The following is a 21496-nucleotide window of genomic DNA, read 5'->3' on the forward strand; positions in this document are numbered from 1 at the left end:
TGGCGCGGCTGCCACTTCTGCTTCTGCAGCAGGTGCAAGTGGGGGCGGCAGGTCCCCGAAACCACTCCTGCATGTGTGTGCCTGTCTCTTACCCGCGTGTGCACAGCAACATGGCAGCAGGGCCCATGTGCATGCACACATGTGTCCCCCATCCACATGCGTGCACACCAGGTATGTGCCTGGGCTCTGGAATGAACCTTCTGGCCAGACGACAGGATACTCAGTTTGGGAAAGTCGGTTAGGCTTGCTTCTCACCGAGTTTGGGGTGGAGGGGGCAAAACAGGAAGGAGCCGTTTTCCGCCCACAGGGGCCACCCACGGAGCTGCAGGGCAGTTGGGAGCTTGTTTGTGAGCTGTGCAGTATCCCAGTGTGCTGGGGCCTCCCCGCCTGAGGTGGTAAGGCAGCAGCTGCCAGCCCCCCGGGGCTCAGGTGGAGCCCTCCCCAAGGCCTTCACTCCCTGAGCCAGCCAGGCATGTTCTGAAAGGATAGGAACCTTGATGAGAATTGGACACCAGCCTGTGGGGTTGATGGGAGCTTGGAGGGCAGGTGTTCTGGGGAGAGAAGACAGACTCGGGCTTGTGCTGTTAAGTTCCAGGGTTCTGTGTTCAGTCCCAGTCAATCTAGCACAAGGGGCCCCACAGGAAAGGGGTTGGCCAAGAGTCTCCTCTGTTTTGATTAAAACCATGGCCTTTTCAGGCCTCCCTGCAAGACTCTGGTGTGCCAGCCCTTGGGACCAGGCCGTGGCCCGGGTCCTCAGGGGCCACCATGCGAGAGCAGAGCTTCTTCCAGCCCAGTTGTGCTGAGGAGCAGGGCCACTGCCTACTTTCTGTACTTCTCAGCCCCGCCCAAGCTCTGGACTCCCAGGTCCCCAGTCAGCCACCCCAGATGCAGAGACTGTGAGCTGTCTGTCACCTTTGGCCTGTGCATCTAGGCCTCGTCCCCTTTCCGCTGATCCATGTCATCTGGCCAGCAGAGGCAGGGGGCAGGCAGGAGAGCTGGGTTCCCTGAGGACAACTTCTTTCCACAAAGTCCTAGGCCTACTGATGTCCCCCAGAAATCATGAGTAATCCTAAAGTGTGTGTTACTTTCCACTGGAGAAAGCCTTTCTGTCTGTATTCTCCTCTTTAAGCCTTATGCTTAGAGACCTCACACTGACTAAGACTTAACAGCACCAAGGCCTGTATTGTACAGTCTTACTTGACTGAGGCCCACAGTAAATGCAGCTATTACACCATGACCCAGGTTACACACACTTGTGTATAAAATCGAGACATAAGTTCAGGGAACAATACTCATCCTTACTGTGTACTCACACTTGATTACTTTCTGTTTCACTCCGTCTTTTCTCTCCTCATGCCATTTCAGTGTCATGACCTGCTCACATTTCATGATCTGAAGTTTGAACATGCTGGAAAAGTGGAGTGGGGTTGCCATTCTTATGCCCATTTTACAGATGAGGAAACTGAATACAGGCAGTCTTGAGAACTTGCGCCAGGGCCCTGAGTCAGGGAGGGACCAGTCCAGGATTTGTACCCAGGGTACAGGGTAAGAGGGAAGAGGAGTAGGTGTGACACTGCTCTTATACCAGGAGTTGAGGCAGGCCCCTCCAGTGAGCAACTTCTGAGCAGAGACAAGAAGCCAAGGGCTGGCCAGGCAGAGGGGGTGTCCAGGCAGGGGGACAGCAAGCATGGGGAGACAGTCAGTGACACATACATGGGCCTGCCCTCCAGTCTGACCACCTGTGCAGGGCACCCACCCAACTTGACCAATACCAGGGCCACCAGGCAAGGAGCAGGATGCAAGACTCAGACCCCAGCTCCCCTCTGCCTGCCTGACGTGCAGGACTGCCTCTCCTTCCCGGTTGTCCTTACCTCCAGGCCAGCTCCCAGCCCCCAGCCCCTCTGTACCTCCAGGGCCCGGACTGGCTACTCAGCTGGGTTAAGAGTTCTCCAGGCATGAGTGAGAACTTCTGCCTTCTGCTGACCTCCTGTGATAAAGGCACGAGCCAGACTGAGGCACGAGGCACTTTCCTACCACACCACCCTCTGCTGCCCCTTCCCCGGCCTACCCGCCAGGTACCCGACAGTGCTGCCTCGTGGCCTCACTCCCACCGGCGTGCCATGGGCACAGGTGGGGCCGCAGGTATGGGTGCTCTGCTTCTCTGCTCTTCTGGGGCCTTGTCTGGGATTTTCTGTGAGGGAGAGGTGCCAGAGAGTCAGTGCAGGACTCGCAGTGGGGAGAGGCAGGCCCAGCCCAGCATTCCTGGGGGCCGGGACCCCTGGCAGTTCCTTTGGGCTGTGAGCCCGCCAACCCTTTCTCAAGCTCATGCCCCTGCGCCTCGCTCCCCAGGGCCTGCTGGATCTCACTCTGCCTCCATCACGGCAACTAAGAGGAAGCCATTATTAAGCACTTACTGTGCGCAGGGTGGGGTGTCAGGCCTTGGGTTAAGTCCTGGCTTCTGATGTTTGCGGGCTTCTCAGGAGATATCACCAGACAAGGTGGGTACTGCTGGGCCCAAGGAGGAGACTGGGGAGATGTGGGAACAGCTGTGGTGCTCTGGGAGAGAGGGGAGCCGAGGTGGGAAGCAGGGTCGGACGGGATTAGCCAACAGGGTGAACTAATTCTGAAGTGTGAGTTTGGACTTTGCTTTGTAAACACCAGAAGCCACTGAAGGTCTTTGTGCAGACGATCTTGGGTGTCTGCGGAAGGTTAGCGTGGTGAGGTCACAAGAGAGGTTGGGGTGGGAACGGGAGGAAGCATGGCAGGTGGGCCTGCACCAGCCATTCCAAATCGGGAAGGGAGAGTGATGGAAGGAAGCTCCTCCCAAAGGCCAAATCCCAGGACAGCTGCAGGGACCTGCTGCAAGGAGTGGGGAGGGAGGGGCAGAGCTGAGACTGAGAAGGGGGCTCTGAGAAGCGCCCAGGAAGTTCCAAGGGGAAGCTGGCTGGGGAGCCAGAGTGCCTTCTGGAATGCTACTTAAGGTCCATGCATGGTTGAAGGAAGAGCTTAGATGGCACCTGTGGGTGGGTCTCCCTTCTTGCTCCATAGTATGGCCTGTGGACCTAGGCTAAGGTGCGACAGACGGCCATGGGTGGCCCCTCTGCAGTGATGGGGGGAGAGGTGGTCACTTGCACGGTCCTTCACCATGCCTGCCACGCCTGTTCTAGATCAGACACTGTGCTAGGCCCAGGGATCCAGGACTGACTGAGATGAGGGTCACCAGTCTTGGCTGGGAGATGCAGAGCATGGTGGGGTGATGGGATATGCCTCCCTGTAAGCCTTTGTCTGCAGCCCTTGAGGATCTCCACTCTGTCTCCCTCTGCAGTGATGGGTCATTCCCCTATGACTCTGTCCCTTGGCAGCAGAACACCAACCAGCCTCCCGGCTCCCTCTCCGTGGTCACCACGGTTTGGGGAGTGACCAACACATCCCAGAGCCAGGTAAGAGCCTGTCCTGCCCCCAGCCACAGCCGCGCCTAGACAGGACCATCCCCCGAGCCCTGGGGCCCTTGGTCACCATTCCCTGCCAGCCCTCCTTGTCTGCTAGGTTCTGCCCAGCTGGAAAGACCAGCTTTTAGGGCACACCCATCTGTGGGCATGCCTCCACCCAGGATTTGTCCACACCTGCCTCAGGAGGGTGGCACTGCCCCCATCCTAGGGCCTTCCTAGGGGAATGGCTTTCATCTGACAGACCACTGGGTGTTCTTCCCTAGCCCACGTTTACTTTGGTTGGGTAAACAGGAGAACTTCCTGGGTGTTCATGGCCCCCACACTCCAACATCTGGAGCCTTTGACCCTGGATGGCCTGGATTAGATTTCAACAAAATGTCGAGCTTTATACTGTGGCACATCCCTCTCCATGCCTTTAGTCAAACGTGCTTCCTGCCCTCGTTCCCTCCATCCTACTTCCTCCACTCTTCTCTCCCTGCCTGGCTTCTGCCACAGCCACGTGGAAGGCTCAGGGTTGATCACTGCCCTGGAGGGCACCACTGGGCTTACCTGTGGTCTTGGGCCACAGGGACTCCTCCGCCAGGATCCTGCTGCCTTCCAGAGCTGGCAAATCCGGCTTCTCTTCTCCTTCACAAAGCAGCAGCCCAGAGTCTCTGTGTGGCCTGATCCTCTGGGCATCTGGGCCCCTTTGCAGGGCAGGAGAGCTGAGAAGGCCAGGGTGTCCCAACTGCCACCTGGAGCAGACCCAGCCCCTTCTTATTCCATCCCAGGCCGAGGGTCTCATCTCTGCTGCCTGGTTCCAGGCTGGGTTACTCATTTCTAATCAGTGTGCCCTGGGAACAGTTAATGCCCTATTTTTCTCTCCTTTCCCTCACTGTCCTCTGTTTCACTTTCTCCACCCACCTTGATTTCTCCTTTTTCCTCTCCATGTCACCTCTGGTACCTGCTTGGGTGACAACCACTCCCTCCACCCACAGGTCCTCGGGAACCCTATGGCCAATGCCAACAACCCCATGAATCCAGGCGGCAACCCCATGGCGTCGGGCATGACCACCAGCAACCCCGGCCTCAGCTCCCCGCAGTTTGCTGGTCAGCAGCAGCAGTTCTCAGCCAAGGCCGGGCCTGCTCAGCCCTACATCCAGCAGAGCATGTACGGCCGGCCCAACTACCCCGGCAGTGGGGGCTTTGGGGCCAGGTGAGCAGGCTGGCCCGGGCGGCCACCTTCAGAAGCACCATCAGCCCTGCTCTCGCCCTCCATCCAGGCAGAAGAGTCAGATTTAGATCCCAGCACCACACTTCCTGGCCTGGGGAGTGGGGGTGAGCCCTGGCACTTCCTTCCAGTTGTCACATCAGTTGAGGGAACCCAGGCACCCCCCAATCTCAGGGCCAATCTGCGGGTTAGATGCTACAGCAGCTGGGCAGCATGTGGCAGCCGGCAGCCCATGGGGGCAGAAGAGCTGCTTTTACATTCCCCAGAGGGGCCCTTCTCTGCCTCTTACCATCATGAGTTAGAAGACGCTGAGAGCTGGACCGGGAGAGCTGAGGAGCAGCTGTAGATGGGGTGTGGAAAGACCAGCTCTACCCCGTGGGTTATTGGGGCAGAACTGCTCAGAGGCTAAGAATCCCCTGGTTCAAGAGGAAGGGAGGAATGGGCAGGGAACCCCAGGAAGGTATCCCAGGGAAGTGGGGTGGGGCAGAGGCACCCATTCCTCATCTCGCTGCCCTGCTCTGTCCAAGACCACCTCCTTAGGTTCACACCTCCCAGCTCCTGGGGCTGACGTCAGCCCTGGTTAAGTGTCAGCGCAGTAGGGCCCGTGGTTAAACACAGGTGCCAGGCACACCTGAAGCTGCATGGCAGCCCACGATCCACCTCCGCAGGGCCATGGGCAAGTTGCTTGGGTTCTCTGAGGCTAGGTGTCCTCCAGAAGGTGGGCTGAATGGGGCAGCCGAGGTGCAGCGATCTAATACACACGACAGAGAGCACCAGCTGGCACCCAGCCAGGGCGCCAGGAGCACAGCAGCTTGGTGGTCACTGAGCGCCTGCACAAATAGCTGCCAACCCACAGGGAAGCGCCTGTCCTCTCGGGCTGTTAGTCTGGGCACTGGGTCTAGACGCTTCCCCTGGAATGGCCCCATCCTCTCCCTCACAGTCCAAGGCTTGTCATGGGTTCCCCTTCAGACCCAGGCAATATGTAACTCTTCCCTTCTTCTCTCCCCACTGCAGTTACCCCGGGGGTCCTAATGCCCCTGCAGGCATGGGCATCCCTCCACACACCAGGCCGCCTGCTGACTTCACTCAGCCGGCAGCTGCCGCCGCAGCAGCTGCAGTGGCAGCAGCGGCTGCCACAGCCACGGCCACAGCCACGGCCACTGTGGCAGCCTTGCAGGAGACACAGAACAAGGATATAAACCAGTATGGACCGGTAAGAACCCCACTAGTCCTGCACTCCTGACCAGACAGGCAGACAGCCCCAAGGAGTCCAAGTTGGGATGTTGGGACCTGTGGGGCTGTGTGCGCTGGGGGAGCTGAAGTGTTGGGTGTGTGTTAGGATGTGGGTGTGTCAGCGTGGCGGGGGTGGCGTTTGGGTGCTTGTGTTTTTTTCTGTGTGGGTTGGTGGCTCGTGTGTCTGCCTATGGGGAAAGGTTCCATATGTCTCTCTGGGCCCCTCCCTACTCACCAAAAAGCAGGCTCAGTGTCTAAAATAGCCTTATCATCAGTCTGTCCCTTGGGTGGCCTCTGAAGACCAGTGCCCTCCTAGTTACTCCATGTGAGGGTTCTGCCCGGATCCCAGCTCTGTTCACATGCCCTTCAGAAGGAGGGGCTGGAAGGAGAGGGGCAGCTCCCGCAGAAATCCAGGGCAGGCATGGCGGCAGGGATTGCAGGAAAGGGACAGCGGGGCAGGGGGGCAGAGGTGGGAGCTGGGACTGCATCAGACTTCGTGGATGAAGGGTGTGTCTCCACTGGCCAGCGACCAAGGGCAGGGCCAGGGCTTCCAAGAAAGGGGCTCCTGCCTCCATCCTCATCTACTGCCATCCTCCCACACCCCTCCCCACCCCTCCACCCTCTTGCCCTACCCTGCCTGCCTCCCTGGAAATGCTGCCTGTACACTGGAGTGACTGTGCCCCTTCCTGTAACACTCCTTGGGCTGCATCTTTCTGGTGTGGCCTGGAGAGGGCAGCACTGAGCCCAGGAGACCAGCACTCCCTTGGGGCCTGGTCACCAGCTGCAGCCACACAGGAAAGTGTCCCCCGAACCCAGAGTCCCCCTCCTCCCCCACCTTTCCCTCCCTGCACTTTCAATGCATGTGGCATTTTATTCTTTTTTTTTTCTTCTTCTCCCGTTGAAGGTCTGTTCCTCTTTCCAGATGGGTCCCACCCAGGCGTATAACAGCCAATTCATGAACCAGCCCGGGCCTCGGGGGCCTGCCTCCATGGGGGGCAGCATGAACCCTGCAAGCATGGCGGCTGGCATGACACCCTCGGGGATGAGCGGCCCTCCCATGGGTATGAACCAGCCCCGGCCGCCCGGCATCAGCCCTTTTGGCACACATGGGCAGCGGATGCCTCAGCAGACCTACCCGGGCCCCCGGCCCCAGTCCCTTCCCATTCAGAGCATAAAGAGGCCATACCCAGGAGAGGTGAGTGTGACAGCACACAGGTGGTGGGCAAAGTGGGAGGTGAGGAGGACCTGGGGCTTGAAAACATCGAAGTGGTACCTTGGGAGGGGAATGGATTGACCTTTGGAAAGCCTGGACCAAAAGGCAAAGCCTTGGGCATCAGGGACTTCTGGGTTTAAAGACCAGCTCTGCCATTTCTCAGCTGGAAGACCTTGTGGAAGTCATATCTCCTTCCTGAGTCTCAGGGTTTTTTAGTTGTGAACGGCAGTGACCATCCCAGGGCTGCTCGGGAGGCTTGAGTGACAGGATGTCCCAGAAGCACTTTGCCGTGGGCTGGCATCCTCGGGCACTCAGCAGGCAGGACTTGCTGTTAGTATTCTCTTCTGTCTTGGCATAGACACTAGCTGGTAACTTTGGTAAGGTACAAAACCTCCTTGGGTCCACATTCCTCACACCCACATGGAGGGCTTCTCACTTCCAAGAATGAAAGATGAGACAAAACCCTGAAAATATCTGAAGGCTGGGCTGCTGAGAAGCGATTGGAAGGCAGACAGTATATTTCCCAGCTGCTCTGCTGGGAGGAACCCTGCCTGTTGGGCTGCCCAGCCAGCTCAGACAGAGGTGGGGTGAAGATTTAGGGAAGCATGACCCACACCTCCTGTCCTCCAGAACTGAGACTTCAGCAGGAAAGATAAGTTTTAAGCAGGAACCCACAAGAGATGGGGTGTATGGAGCTTACGTGAGGTCTGAGAGGGAGGACACCCTGGAGCGGGTGTCACAGGCCTTCAGTTAGCACTCGGAAAGGAGCTGGCAGCAGGTAGCCTATCTGGGTAAGGATATAATGCATCTGCAGAAGACACAGGCCCCAGAACCCTGGCCTGGAACACATTCCTCAGGACGCCTGTCTTTCCTCTTCACCCTGACAAAGCTCTTTCCAGAGCATTCCCCCCAACACTCTGCTTGCACACCTGTTCTCAGGTCAGCTTGCCCCCTGTATCTTGGAACTATGGCCTTGAGCTTGGGCTTACAGTGGGTTTAGAGCCCAAAGACCTAAAATTCCTTAGATGTCTGTGTGATTCCCTTTGGCATCCATCCAAGCTCAGGCTAGAGGGTGGCTTGGCCATGATGGAGGAGTCCTGAGTCTATGATGGGGAGAGGTCAGGGACCTCCTCAGACACTCAGGAGCCTGGGTCAAGCCCTGACACTCCAGGATGGGGCCAGAGAAGGATGGTGGCTCCGGAGGCCCTGGCTGTCCTTGGTATGTGGTGGGTGGGAGGGACAAGCTGCTGGCCTCACCCCCACACGCAGCCCAACACAAATCTGTGCCCTCCCAGCCCTCTCCTCCCAACTGCCCATGTCCCCACCGGCCCTGCTAGGGGTGCACTTGCAGCCTCCAAGCTGCCAGCTCCCAAGGAAGTGTCTAAGGAAAAGGCAGTGGGACTCCCAGTCACTAGCCTGCAGCAGTGTTGTGCTCCCAGCTCTTCCTGCCACTGCAGGGCACCCCAAAACCTCCTGGTTATATTTACTAAGCCATCCTCTTCATAGAATGTTGATGCTACCAGCTTCAAAATGCCTGACACTAGGCTGTGACACTGAGTGATCACAGCCTGCTTGGCCTGACCCTGTGTGGGAAGACAGGCCTCACCTTGCAGTGGCATGCTCACAGCATATTTGAGTCTTTGGAACCTTGGGACAGAGGCTGGAGTCTGCTCACCTGCTTCCACCAAGTCTCTCTTCTCTAGCCTGCTGGGCAGGCCCCAGCCTCTGCTTCCTCTCCTCCAGTGATATGACGGGGAACCTCAGTGTCACAGAGCAGCCACCATGTCACAACAGGGCAAGCAGTACAAAGTTCTTCAGCACTGACACAGACATCTCCCCTCCTCTGCCGTCTGACCCCAGGGCCTTCTTTCATTTGTTGAGCAAGTGTTTACTGGGGGCCTGTTTTTTGCCAGACATTGGGACGCAGCTGCCTCCTGGACCCTGAGCCTAGAGGGCAGGAGAGACAGTTAATAGATGAGGAGTTTCATCAGACAGAGAAGAAGAAACCACCGACTCCTCAAGACATAATGGCCTCGGGTGTCTGGGTGGCAGGTGACCCTGAGGTCACCTGATCCTGCAGATGGGGAAGGTGTCTAGAGGGTGGGGATCATTGTGAGCAGGAACGGTGTGTGTCACCTGGTAGATCTCTGAGGCCCAAGCCTGCCCCACCCTGAAGCTGTCTTCTCTGTCAACTCTCCCCTGAGAAGGGTTGGCCTTTCACCGTCCTGGTCCTCCCAACCTCTGCACAGATGGCCCTAAACCAAACCTCAGTGTGGGGTACTACAGCACCTCCCAGCCTCTGAATGCAGAGTGTGTAGGAGGGCCACCTGCCTGGAAGCACATCCTGCTGCCTGTGTTCCTCTGTCACTTACCAAGCGCTAGATGCAGAGCGGGCTTTAGAATCAAGCCCCCTCATAACGGTGGGAACAAGAGGCTCTGAGAGTTCCTCCAGAGTTTAGGGGGCAGGGTGCTCTGAGAAAGACAGCTTCGTGGCCTTCAAGCCCGATAGGTGGAAGGTAGTGTCCCTGGATGTCAGAGCAAGGGGCCTCAGGCAGCATGTGGCTCAGCCTCTCCCATGTCTGGGTGGGGAGGGTGTTTTGAGGGTAGAAAATCTCAGGGACAGCGGGGAGGGGGCTGGGCAGTCCTGGCATTCCAGAGAATGGCTTAGTTCCATGACATTCAAGACCTTTCCCCTCTCCTCTGCTGCCACAGCCCAACTATGGAAACCAGCAATATGGACCAAACAGCCAGTTTCCCACCCAGCCAGGCCAGTACCCGACCCCCAACCCCCCACGGCCACTCACCTCTCCCAGCTACCCTGGGCAAAGGATGCCCAGCCAGCCGAACACCGGGCAGTACCCGCCCCCCACGGTCAACATGGGGCAGTATTACAAGGTGAGTCCCACCACCTCACACCTCTACCCCCACCTATGTCATCTGTCCCCTGGGTATCCCCCAAAGTCACCAGGGGACAGGCAGAGATCTCTGGATATGTCCTCATGTGCTGAGAGCTTTGCATGTGGTGGCTAAACCGTCAGACCGGCTTTCCTTGGTTCCTGTTCTCATGGGGCTCAAGACAGTGGTTTTCCTTCTCCTTTTACTATTTACAGCACACACAAGATAATAATAAGGAAATACCTTTAAAGAAGCAGCATCCACCTAAGCATATTAACATTTCATTCTAAACCTTGTCTCTTTACATGCATGCAGGCACCAACACGTTATGTAATAATTTTGAATCTGTTTCTTTCACTTGACCTGAAATCATAAGCACATCACTATTATTCCTATAGAGTCTTCGTGGTTTTCACTTTTGATGGCTGCCTAACATTCCACCGAGATCGATGCACTGTACTTTACCATTCTCTTTCTGTTGCACGTTGCGTTGTTCCTGATTTTTCACTTTTGAAATTACACTGACATGAGTATCTTCAGGCACATAGTTTTTTCCTTCTTTGGGATTATTATAAAAGTAATTTTCAGGAAGGAAGAAAACTCTGGAAATACTTTACATTTATTTGCCAAGGAATCATGCCAACTTACATGACCACCTGCCATGTATGGTTAGTATTTTTGCTCCAACTTTAGCACACTGGGTGTTTCTATTTTTGTGAACTCTTGCTAAATTACTAGCTGTGGACAGGGAATGGAAAGGCTGCCCCAAAGGTGTGCCCTGCTCCTCACCCCTACACTGGGTGGCCTCTTTAGCATCCTCTGTACTCCTGCTGGTTTTCATATGAGAAGGAAGAGAGGGCTTTTGATAAGTTTTCTTGCCTTCCACACTCATGGAATTATCTTGTTCAACAGCCAGAGCAGTTTAATGGACAAAATAACACCTTCTCGGGAAGCAGCTACAGTAACTACAGCCAGGGGAACGTCAATAGGGTATGTTCCCGTTTTCGTCTTAGGAATTATTACCCACATGCATTTGTGTGCCTCAGGGGTCTGACCGTTCCTGCTGCAGCCTCTCTGGGCATTAATAGGGCCTGCAGGTGGGGCTGCACTCTTGGGTCACCTACTCTTGGGCATGGTAATGCCGGGACAGAGAATCCACAGCTCCAGGTGGGTGGGCCAGGAACAAGTGGGGACCTGGCCAGTGTGGAAGAATGCAAGACAAGGACCAAGAACATAAGGGAAAGAGGCTGCTGGGGAGCCAGCTGCCCCCCTGGTGCTGCAGGCCTGACTCCTGGGGTCCCCCATGGAGTGGGGTGGGGGTGGAGGGTGTAGCCTGGAGTCCTGATGTGGGCTTGATCCCAGCTCTCCTCTCCTCCCAGGATTATATTAGACAAGTGCCCCCTCACCCTGAGCCTGTGTCCCCTTTGTCCAATGGGCAGGGTACACCGGAGGAACTCAGCAGTGCCATGACCCACGTGAAGGGTGGGCCTGCCTGTCTCATTTGTCTTCTGATGGGGCAGAGGCCTGAGCGCCAGCCGGGAGGATGGGAGGGTTTCCCTTTGGGGGCTCTCCTCAGGGGAGCGGGGACCGTAGCCCTAGGACCCTGCAGTTGGTGGGGGGTCCACAGCCATGTCCCCTCCTTATCTCTGTGACCCTATGATCTATGTGGTTTCTCTTTCCCTCCAGCCACCCAGGCCAGTTCCTGTGGCAAATTACCCCCACTCACCTGTTCCAGGGAACCCCACGCCCCCCATGACCCCGGGGAGCAGCATTCCCCCATACCTGTCTCCCAGCCAAGATGTTAAACCACCCTTTCCACCTGACATCAAGCCAAATATGAGCGCTCTGCCGCCACCCCCAGGTGAGCACCCCACTGTCCCTCCCTCTGTCTGGCCGGCTCTGCAAGGCTCCAGTGGGTGGGAGTCATGGAAGTCGGACTGCCTTTTGGGACTGGGCTACGAATAACCCTCCTTCCAACCTGCCTGAGTGGCTGGAGGCTTTGAGAGGAGAAGCCTGGGCCTTGGAGAGCCGGGAGCAGGTGGGGACGAGGGCATGCAGATCTGAGATGGGTGGGATGTGGGAAGAAGGGATGGTCGGGATGGGGTCGGGTGGGCTGAAGAAGTAGAGGCTCCCTGAGGCGTGCCCAGGCACACAGCCCAGCTTCTGTGGCCCTGCTTACACACACACACACATACCCCGTGTGTTCCTGTGCCTCATGAGGGTGAGTGACCCCCACCCACCTGGAGCCCATGTTGCTGTGTGCCTGTGGTGGCCACGGGCTGTGGCTCATCCACCTCCTACCCCGCCCCAGCTAACCATAACGATGAGCTGCGGCTCACGTTCCCCGTGCGGGATGGTGTGGTGCTGGAGCCCTTCCGTCTGGAGCACAACCTGGCCGTCAGCAACCATGTCTTTCACTTGCGGCCCACGGTCCACCAGACGCTGATGTGGAGGTGAGTGTTGGATGGGGGGCAGGGGAAATGGGCCCAAGCTGGGTGGAAGAGGCACCTGGTGGTGATATCCCTGGGCCCCAGCATTGCCCTGGAGAGGTGGCAGCAGTGTCTGCCTGCCATCTTCACCTGCTCAGCATCATGGACTGGGCCCTGCTGTGTGTTAGGTCCTGGGGATGTCACAGGGAACCTGAGGGTACAGGGAAAAAAAGCAGGCAGCCTCAGTAGGCATAGGAGCCTGAGGGCAGGGAGCAGCTGTGACCCCAGTCCTGAGGCCACCCTGAGTGGTCAGAGACAACCTCCCAGAGACTCGCTCAGACCTAAAGGCTGAGAAGGAGGTACTGCTGTGGAGGCCCTGAGTTGGCAAGGGGGACCTTGAGCATGGCTTGTATCCAGAGCCAGGGATGTGGAAAGATGAGGCTGAGTCGGGCAGGACCAGATTTGAGTCGTGCCTGCAGATTGCAAGGGGCTGGCCTCCAGGCAGGGCTGCTGCTCAAACACTGGAACACCAGCATGCAGAGTCCTGGCTGTGCCAGGCCCTGTGTCCCCTTCCTTCCACACCTGATCTCGTTTGATCTTGTGAGTGAGCAGTGCTTGCTCTCTGGACAGTGAGGCCAGAGAAGCTGGTTGGCTTGTGGGGTTCTCACAGCTGGCAGCCGCAGAGCAGGGCTTGGGCCTTGAACTTGTTGCTGTCCCCACCCTCAGCCCTTCCTTCACAGGCAGGACTCCCACTGCCTGGCGGGGCCTATGACAGAGCCCTTCAGCTGCCAGGGAGCACCCTGAGGGCCAAGAAGGGCCTGCCCTGGGCGCGGGCACACACACACAGCTTGCCTGTTGCCTGCCTCAGCCATACTGAGCAGGCTCAGTGAGGGCTGAGACAGAGCTGGGGTTGGCGCAAGGGCCCAGGAGCTCAGGCGCTCGGGCAGGAGGGTACGGAGTCCTGCACAGGGGCGTGCTCACCCCACCCCCCAGGGCCTTGGCCACCGGCCCTGCTTGTTCTTCATTCCCCGGGGTTATACTGGGGTCATGGGCACTCCTTCAGTGCCGTGTCCCTGCGGCCCACCTTGCAGTGGGACTGGACCAGACATGGCTCTGGCCTGGGTGGCTTCTCCTAACCGTTGTCCAGGATGGGCATCATCAGCCTCCCAGCTAGTCCTGTCAAATTAGCATCTGTCCTTTCTGTCCCTCTGTCTCTGTTCTGGGGAACAGGAGTCATCTTACAGGAGGGGGACTGGAGGAGATTGTAGAGGGAGCTGGGAACGTTGGGATGGGTTTTGATTGGCGATGTGGACAGGGGGAATAGCTAGGTGCGAAGGGAGAGCTTGGGGCTGGGGAACCAGTCGTGGCTGAGGGTATGGGGTCCTGAGGGGTCCTAGAACTCGTGCGGCTATGGCGAGTTAGGGTCCAGGCGTCGAGGCAAGGGCAGCCCTCTCACAGAGCCGATCTGGGCCTCGGCCCCACCCCCAGGTCTGACCTGGAGCTGCAGTTTAAGTGCTACCACCACGAGGACCGGCAGATGAACACCAACTGGCCCGCCTCGGTGCAGGTCAGCGTGAACGCCACACCCCTCACCATTGAGCGTGGTGACAACAAGACCTCCCACAAGCCCCTGCACCTCAAGCACGTGTGCCAGCCAGGCCGCAACACCATCCAGATCACCGTCACGGCTTGCTGCTGCGTGAGTATGGGGGCGGCCAGGGGCCCAGCGCAGGAGTCCCCGTCCTCAGCCCCTGGGGTCCTCAGCCTTTCCCATGGGTCTCTGTCCCCCATCCCCACCGCCACCAAAGTGAATCTTTCAGAAACAGGCAGCCAGTCTCCACATGGCTGTGGAATAAAATCCAAACCCAGGTGGACCTTCAAAGCCACGCTGCTCTGGCCTTAAACTTGGCCTTTTCCCCTGTTGAACTGCAGCCTCCATCTGCTCTGTGTACTCAGCTCACTCCTCCCGCAGACCCTTCCTGACTCCTGCCTGTGCCCACCACCTTCTTGGACTTGTGACGTTAGGTGTGCCTCTCCAAGCTATGCTCTGTTCTGGCCTCACTGTCAAGAAATTGTTATATTCTAACCACCTTTTCCCCCTGACCCAGCCCCACCAAGTCTGGCAGCAACTCTCCCTTCTTGCCCCAGCCCACCTGTCTTAGAATTGTATGTCTGTCTGTCCCTCAAATCTGTGACTCACTGATCCAGGACCCCATCTGAGCCATGGTCCTGGCATGCAGGGCTTGCTCGGGATCTGCAGAGAGGTAGATTGCCTTCCCTGCTTTGCTGGCCTCAGTGGACGACACGGGAGAAGGGAAAGCTCTGATCCTTATGAACACAGGAGATCCTGAAGCCACCCAGAGACAGGGCTTATAGGGCCAGGGACGCTGTCAGAGTGAGGAGCCTGCGGGGCTTGTGGGGATCCTGGAAGGCTTCCTGGGGAAGTGAAGTCAGGGACACTGCCCTTTGGCAGAAAGTACAGAGGGCCTGAGATGGGGAGCAATGGTGGATGAGGTTAAAAAGCCAGGCCATCTCCAGGATCCATGCTGGGTGTCTCATAACTTCCTCCCAGGGGTGTTTCAGTGTCAGAGTCAGCCTGTCAGCCTAGAGCAGCGGCAGCTGTCCCTCGGTGGTGACCCTGTCCTGGGTCCCAGGCTCACAGGTCCCAGGACACATCCTGGGCTTCAAGGACTATCTCCCAAGTCCTGGGGACCTGCTCCTAGGGTGGCATCACTGGGCCATGGGGCAGGGACCCAGCATCCCCTCTTTCTCGACAGTCCCACCTCTTCGTGCTGCAGCTGGTCCACCGGCCCTCTGTGCGCTCTGTGCTGCAAGGCCTCCTCAAGAAGCGCCTCCTGCCTGCAGAGCACTGCATCACAAAAAGTGAGTGGGGTGCAGGGAGTGAGACCTGCCCCCAGGCCCACTCAGGCCCAGCATCCACCCAGGGCCAGCCTTCGGCTCCATGCATGGCACCCAGGGCCCTCAGTGTTCCTGGTCACCAACCATCACCCCCAACTCATGCCCATCCAACTGGGGCTGTGGGGCTGATCAGATGAACATGGTACAGTAAAACATGGAGGTAACTCTGGACCACCTAAAAGACCTGGCTTATTGTCGTACAGGGCATGAGGCAGATTAAAACAAAATGACAGGCCCAGCTTCCTGGAGGAGGTGATCACCTAGAAGGATGGGTGGAACTGGAGAAGCAGGGATCTTCACCAGGAGGGAGGCATGGGAGTGGATTCCAGACTCCCCACCTCAACATCTCATGCCCAACTCTAGAGGGGGAGGGCCTTGGCTCAGAGTCCACTCCTTTAGCAGAGATGACTCTTGGGAGTGCCAGGCAGGAAGTTGCATACTGCTCCCCACTTCATTTGTGCTTCTTTGCTACCCCCAGGCCCTAGAATCCTGCCAGGCAGTTGCCCATTTCCATTTCCACACTTGAAGTATTAAGTACAAAAGTGCCTGAGGGGTGGCTAGCTCGTCTGCAGACCTGGAAAACCAGAGAAGTGCCAGACAGGGACTCTGCAAGTTTTGCAGAAAGTCTCCCTTCCCGGTGAAAGGGGGTGGTGGTGGGGGGACCTGTTCTTCATAAGCCAGGGAACTGACATGGCCACCTGCAGGGGCATGTGTACTCCACACATTGCACCTGGGGGCTGCCTTTCCGAAGTACTGGGTGGCCCAGGGCACCTGGCAGGTCAAGCTCACTGTTGACCAGGCTGGGTGCACTGCAGTTCTTGCCAGGACCTCCCAGTGTTTTGGGGGGGGGGGTGGAGAAGCAGGTGTTTCGGCCCCATGACGGTATGGGGGGCATGTGCAGTATGACCCTGCCCTCCTTATGCACCTGTGCCTCCCACCCCACAGTCAAGCGGAATTTCAGCAGCGTTGCTGCCTCGTCAGGCAACACGACCCTCAATGGGGAGGATGGCGTGGAGCAAACCGCCATCAAGGTGTCCCTGAAGTGCCCTATCACATTCCGGCGCATCCAGCTGCCTGCTCGAGGTCATGACTGCAAGCATGTCCAGGTGGGTGGTCCCAGCAGGAGCGGCTTGGTGGGGAGCCACCTGGAGGCTGGCTGGGATGGTAGGGACAGGCAGAGGGGGCAGCAGGGCCTGTCTCAGATCCACAAAGGATGCCATGGCCATGAGAGCAGCTGATGTCCCTCACTCCAGCCATCATTTATCCTTTGAGAATCTTCTCTGCATGCAAAGGCCTAGGTTCCCAAGGGGCCGCAGAACTGGATTTAGATAGTCCCTGCCCTGGCAGATGTCAGATGCCAGCCCAGAATCCTGCACATAAGGCCACAGCTGGTTTGGAGACTGAGAGCAGGGACACCTCTGCCTGGTGGCTGTTGTGTCCCAGGGCCTTATTCTGAGCAGGTGCTCAGGAAGTGGAGGAGGAATGAAAGGCTGTCGAGTGACTGTGGGCAGCCCAGATGGGTGGCATTTCCTGGGAGGGGGGCTGCTCAGAGAAGAAACCCCAGAAGAGGGGACAAGAAGCCCTCCCTGCCTTGGCGTGGGCATGCAGGGAGGGCTGGGGAAGGAGAGGAGGCTTCAGGGCCAGGCTGGGCTCTCAGCCCCACCCTCACACACAGCTGGCCTGGGGCTTCCTCGTGGGGCAAGAGCCTCCCTCTGGGACAATACTGTGAGCACAACGGACATTAGGTCACTTTCTCAGGCACCCATTGATGGACTGGACCAGGTGTGTTCTCAGCCTGGGCTGGGCTGATGGAGAGGCTGGAGTCCACACTGCCCTCCTCAGTGAGGGGCTGTCATGTGGCAGAATCAGTGAGCAGCCGTGGAGGGGTGGCGGGCAGGAAGGCTTCTCAGAGGACATGGGCGCGGGCCATCTGGGCATGGGGGCAGTTGAGGAGTGCTCAGCAGAATTGTGTAGGGAATCGGTGTGGCCAGTTTGCTCTGTGAGACACAGAATGGTGACACTGGTCATCACCCCACCCAGCAGCCACCTCTTAAGTCTGTCCCACCACCTGTTTCCCTCCCTCGTGGGAGGGGTTCATATGGGTCCCAGTGGCAACAGAACTTGCATCGAAGTGGTTTCTGAGAGTCGTGATTTTATCTGTCTCCTGGCCTCCCCAGTGCTTTGATCTGGAGTCATACCTGCAGCTGAATTGTGAGAGAGGGACCTGGAGGTGTCCCGTGTGCAAGTGAGTAATGTCCCCTCCCCAGCGGGAGCTTCCTCACCTGGCCATGGAGGGGAAGAGCTCAGGATCCTCTGCACCCCCGATAGTAACCAGCAGTAGGAGCAGGGTCTTAAAGATGTAGCAGGGGAGGAGAGTTGTGCCCCACAACAGGGTTCCGAAGCAAACGCCAAGACCCTCTCTCCTTTTCCAGTAAAACCGCTCTGCTTGAGGGCCTGGAGGTGGATCAGTACATGTGGGGCATCCTGAATGCCATCCAGCAGTAAGTGGGCCTCCCTGGCTAGGGGCGTGGAGTACGGGCAGGGGGTGGGGCGGGTAGTGCTGGCCTGGCTTGGACGAGGTAAGCATGTGGACACCCGTGAGATCCCCTCCTCCCTAGGCTGTCAGACCACACCCCCACATCTCCCACCTCTCTGTGACTCTACCACAGACTGTTCTGTACCTGGTGGCAAATCAACTTTCCAGAAAGGACCAAACTCAAAGCAGGATGCTGTCAGTGCCCCCAACAGTCACTCTCTGGTTGGGAGGTCTTGGGGCCAGCTGCCCCGTGCCCAGCCACTTGCTTTTCCTAGCCTCAGTCTCCCCATCTTTCAAACAGCTATAAAAATCCCCCACACCTCTGTCATGCAGAATGTGGCGAGAATAGGGGCAAGGGGCCTAGACAAGGACATCTCAGTATCTGCCAAGCTCCGGGTGCTTGTGTGCAAGCCCAGCACCCGGAGGCCTCCACCCCATGCCCTTACTCCCCTAGCTCTGAGTTTGAAGAGGTCACCATTGACCCAACATGCAGCTGGCGGCCGGTGCCCATCAAGTCGGACCTACATATTAAAGATGACCCCGATGGCATCCCCTCCAAGCGGTTCAAGACCATGAGTCCCAGCCAGATGATCATGCCCAACGTCATGGAGATGATCGCGGCCCTGGGCCCTGGGCCATCCCCCTACCCACTCCCACCTCCGCCTGGGGGCACCAACTCCAGTGACTACAGCAGCCAAGGTAGGCCATCCTGGACAAGTAGGGAGGGAGGGAGAAGTCGCAGCAGGGGCACAGGATTTCTGGGCTGATGGTGGCAAGTGCCAGGAGAGCATAAGGTAAAGAGGTAGAGGTAACGTGCACCCACAAAGACAACCCCACATCACCAGACTCGGGTACAGGGCCCCACACAATGCCATTCTCCCCTCTCTGTCCAACCCCCTGGTTCCATCCAGCTGTGTGGATTGGCACCCAGCTAGGAAGGGAGAGTGAGGAGCTGCCACGCGAGCCAGCCTCCCACCTCTCCTACCCCGCCCTGCCCGGCTTCCTCTCCGGACTCCTGGAGCCCTGGGGACAGCTCCTTGACTTTGGGCAAGCAGGTGCCAGGCCCTGGGGCTAACAGAGCACTCCCACTGGAGTTCGTGGCCCTTCCCTGGCCCTCCTGGGTTTTATTCACCCTGCTACCCAGACCAAGCTGTACCCATACTGTGCTAGGTTCCTAGAAAATCTCCATCCCACCTCAGGCACAGGATGGCAGTCCCCACAGTATCCCTGCTCTTAGTCCCTGGGTCTCCTGGGTGCCTAGAGGCCCAGAGAGGTTAGCCACCCAGCCACAGTTCCCAGCATGCTGATCTCCAGACCCCTCAGCACAGCCACGTACCAGAAGTGGGGAGTGGCCAGGGAGGTCAGACAGCTGGCTTCTAATGGTGCCATCGTGAGTCTGAAGAAACTTTCTTCGTGGACTTGGCAGGTCCTGCCCTCCTTCCAGGACCCAGGTTTGCCCAGTGATGTGAGAGCAGGGGAGCTGTGGGAGGTTCACACCTGGGCCTCATGCCATGTCCTCCCCCCACCTGCAGGAGCCTGGCCGTCCCTTCCTCCCACACTGCCCCTCTGCCTACCTAGAACTGCACCCGTTGGGGGGCACTGGGGCCCACTGGAGAAGGCTGCCCCACTACCCCGTCCTACAGCCGGGAGGTCTAAGGCTGCAGCCTCCCTTCCCTCTGGGTGACAGCCCCTTGCCCTCTTGTTCCCTCCCCAGGCAATAACTACCAGGGCCATGGCAACTTTGACTTCCCCCATGGGAACCCTGGCGGGACATCCATGAACGACTTCATGCATGGGCCCCCCCAGCTCTCCCACCCACCGGACATGCCCAACAACATGGCCACCCTCGAGAAACCCCTCAGTCACCCCATGCAGGAGACTGTGAGTACCTCCCTCACCCCCAGGGGGGTGTGGGGGAAGAGGGCTCCCCCGGGACCTTTCTGCTGTTTGCCTAGTTCCCTCCCAGGCAAAGGGGGAGAACTGAGAAGTGGGTCTGGGGGCTGGGAAGGGAGTGAGAGGCCTGACCGAGACTGGTCATGGCCTGTTGGCATCCTTGGACTTAGCATCTCACCGAAGGGCATGGGATTCTCAGGAGATGGGGGAAGCTTCAGGCTCCATCCTGCATATACACAGGCACATGCCCCACATATGCCCCCAGCCCCCACCCCCCACAGCCCTCCATTTACACACACTCTTTTACTGACATACTGAAGCCCCAGCCATCTAGATTTTTTGTCCCAAACTTAGGCAATTACTCCCCAGGGGTGTGAATTTTTAGGGTATCACCACCTTCTGCAAAAAGAAATGTTGGAATGTCTTATTATCCTGAGGGTATTCATTTCTTATCCTGTTTTACATAGTATCACATACTCTATGTTGCTGAGAAAGCCCCTCGCTGGTAAGGTGTCCCGTGCCATCCAGGGGCCTCCCCTTCCTGTCGCCCCGACGACAGTTGTAGGAGGCCCAGCCATCTCCAGAGTCCCCATCTGGTGAGCACCAGATGGGCCCCGTCATTGTGACAGCCATTCCCTGAGTCTGTGCTCTGGGCTGGGCCCGGTATCAGGTGTCAGCAGGACAGACACCAGCTGTGCACCAATGGGGCGGAAGTTCTGGTGGTGCCTGGATGGAGGGAGAACAGTTGGTGTTTCGGGGAAACCGAGGCCTGAGGGCTGAAGTCTGAGGCCTCAGTCATTCTGTCTGTCCCTGGTCTCTCACCTTAGGAGGAGGAGGAGCAGTCACTGAGGGCCTGGCTGTGGGTCCTGGGCCACACCAGCTTGAGAAAAGGCTCCAGGGATCTCGCCAGTGCTTGTCGGTGGAGTTGGGTGGGACCCCACCAGAGGGCGCCACTCCAGGCCCTCCCATCCTCCATCGCAGGGCCTGGAAGCAAGGGGCCTCTGGGTTGTTCTGTATACACATGGAGTTGGTCCACCACTGGGCCAGAGGCTGTCCTGTGGGCCAGAGCTGCCCACTTCTCAGCATGAGTGACTATCGACCAGGATTCTGGGTGAGGGACACCACAGCAACTTCCCCGTGGAACCCCAGAATGCCAATGGGGAAAAGCTGCTTTCATCAGGCTTCAGCACATTTTTGCAAGTTATTTTCAGCCCCATGGGGCTGCCAATTTCTGAGGACCTCTCCTGGACCCCCTTTCCCAGCCCTGTTCCCTAAGACCTCAGCGTTGCACTCCCAGGAGTCACCCAGATAACCCCCCACACTCACATCCTGAGCTCTCAAGATTCCCAGCCCTGGGTAGCCGGGTGCCCTTTGTGTCCCATCCTTGGCTCTCTCCTGCCTTAGTCCTACTGCCTGGGGCCTTTGCAGAGGGACCTAAGCCTGTGAGTCGACTTCACAGCCTCCCAGGATGCTCCCTAGATAAGCGCTGTCCTTCCGCATTTCTGGGCTCTTTAGATGGCACCTGGACCCAGGCATACGGCTGTGTGAGGTGGGGTGATACAGGCACAGGCCTGGCTAAGCATGCGGCTGGGAAGGATTCCCATGCACATGGGGACTAGCAGGAGGGCTGCAACCAAGTGCTGGTTCACACAAGGACTCTCCCATGACAGGTGGCAGGTTGGCAGGTGTATCAGCAGGTCCCAGTGAGCACCTGCCCCT

General features: G+C 57.9%; 1 protein-coding gene across 11 annotated transcripts in view; it reads left to right on the forward strand.

Annotated features, from left to right (window-relative positions):
• The window catches only part of ZMIZ1 (zinc finger MIZ-type containing 1), a 224350-nt gene that overhangs the window by 195911 nt on the left and 6943 nt on the right, over positions 1–21496 (forward strand). For 10 of the 11 annotated variants that reach the window (XM_036928780.2, XM_036928785.2, XM_036928782.2 and 7 more), the window contains 15 exons: positions 3326–3440; positions 4427–4644; positions 5674–5872; positions 6797–7087; positions 9818–10000; positions 10913–10990; positions 11687–11861; positions 12312–12453; positions 13918–14128; positions 15207–15312; positions 16294–16454; positions 17526–17593; positions 17781–17849; positions 18339–18583; positions 19599–19765. In XM_036928780.2, coding sequence (XP_036784675.1) covers positions 3326–3440; positions 4427–4644; positions 5674–5872; positions 6797–7087; positions 9818–10000; positions 10913–10990; positions 11687–11861; positions 12312–12453; positions 13918–14128; positions 15207–15312; positions 16294–16454; positions 17526–17593; positions 17781–17849; positions 18339–18583; positions 19599–19765 — 2428 coding nt within the window. The remainder of the gene's footprint in view (positions 1–3325; positions 3441–4426; positions 4645–5673; positions 5873–6796; positions 7088–9817; positions 10001–10912; positions 10991–11686; positions 11862–12311; positions 12454–13917; positions 14129–15206; positions 15313–16293; positions 16455–17525; positions 17594–17780; positions 17850–18338; positions 18584–19598; positions 19766–21496) is intronic. The other variant, XM_036928784.2, reaches the window with a different exon arrangement.

This window comes from Manis pentadactyla, chromosome 8 (genome assembly GCF_030020395.1).
Source record: "Manis pentadactyla isolate mManPen7 chromosome 8, mManPen7.hap1, whole genome shotgun sequence".
Taxonomy (NCBI): domain Eukaryota; kingdom Metazoa; phylum Chordata; class Mammalia; order Pholidota; family Manidae; genus Manis; species Manis pentadactyla.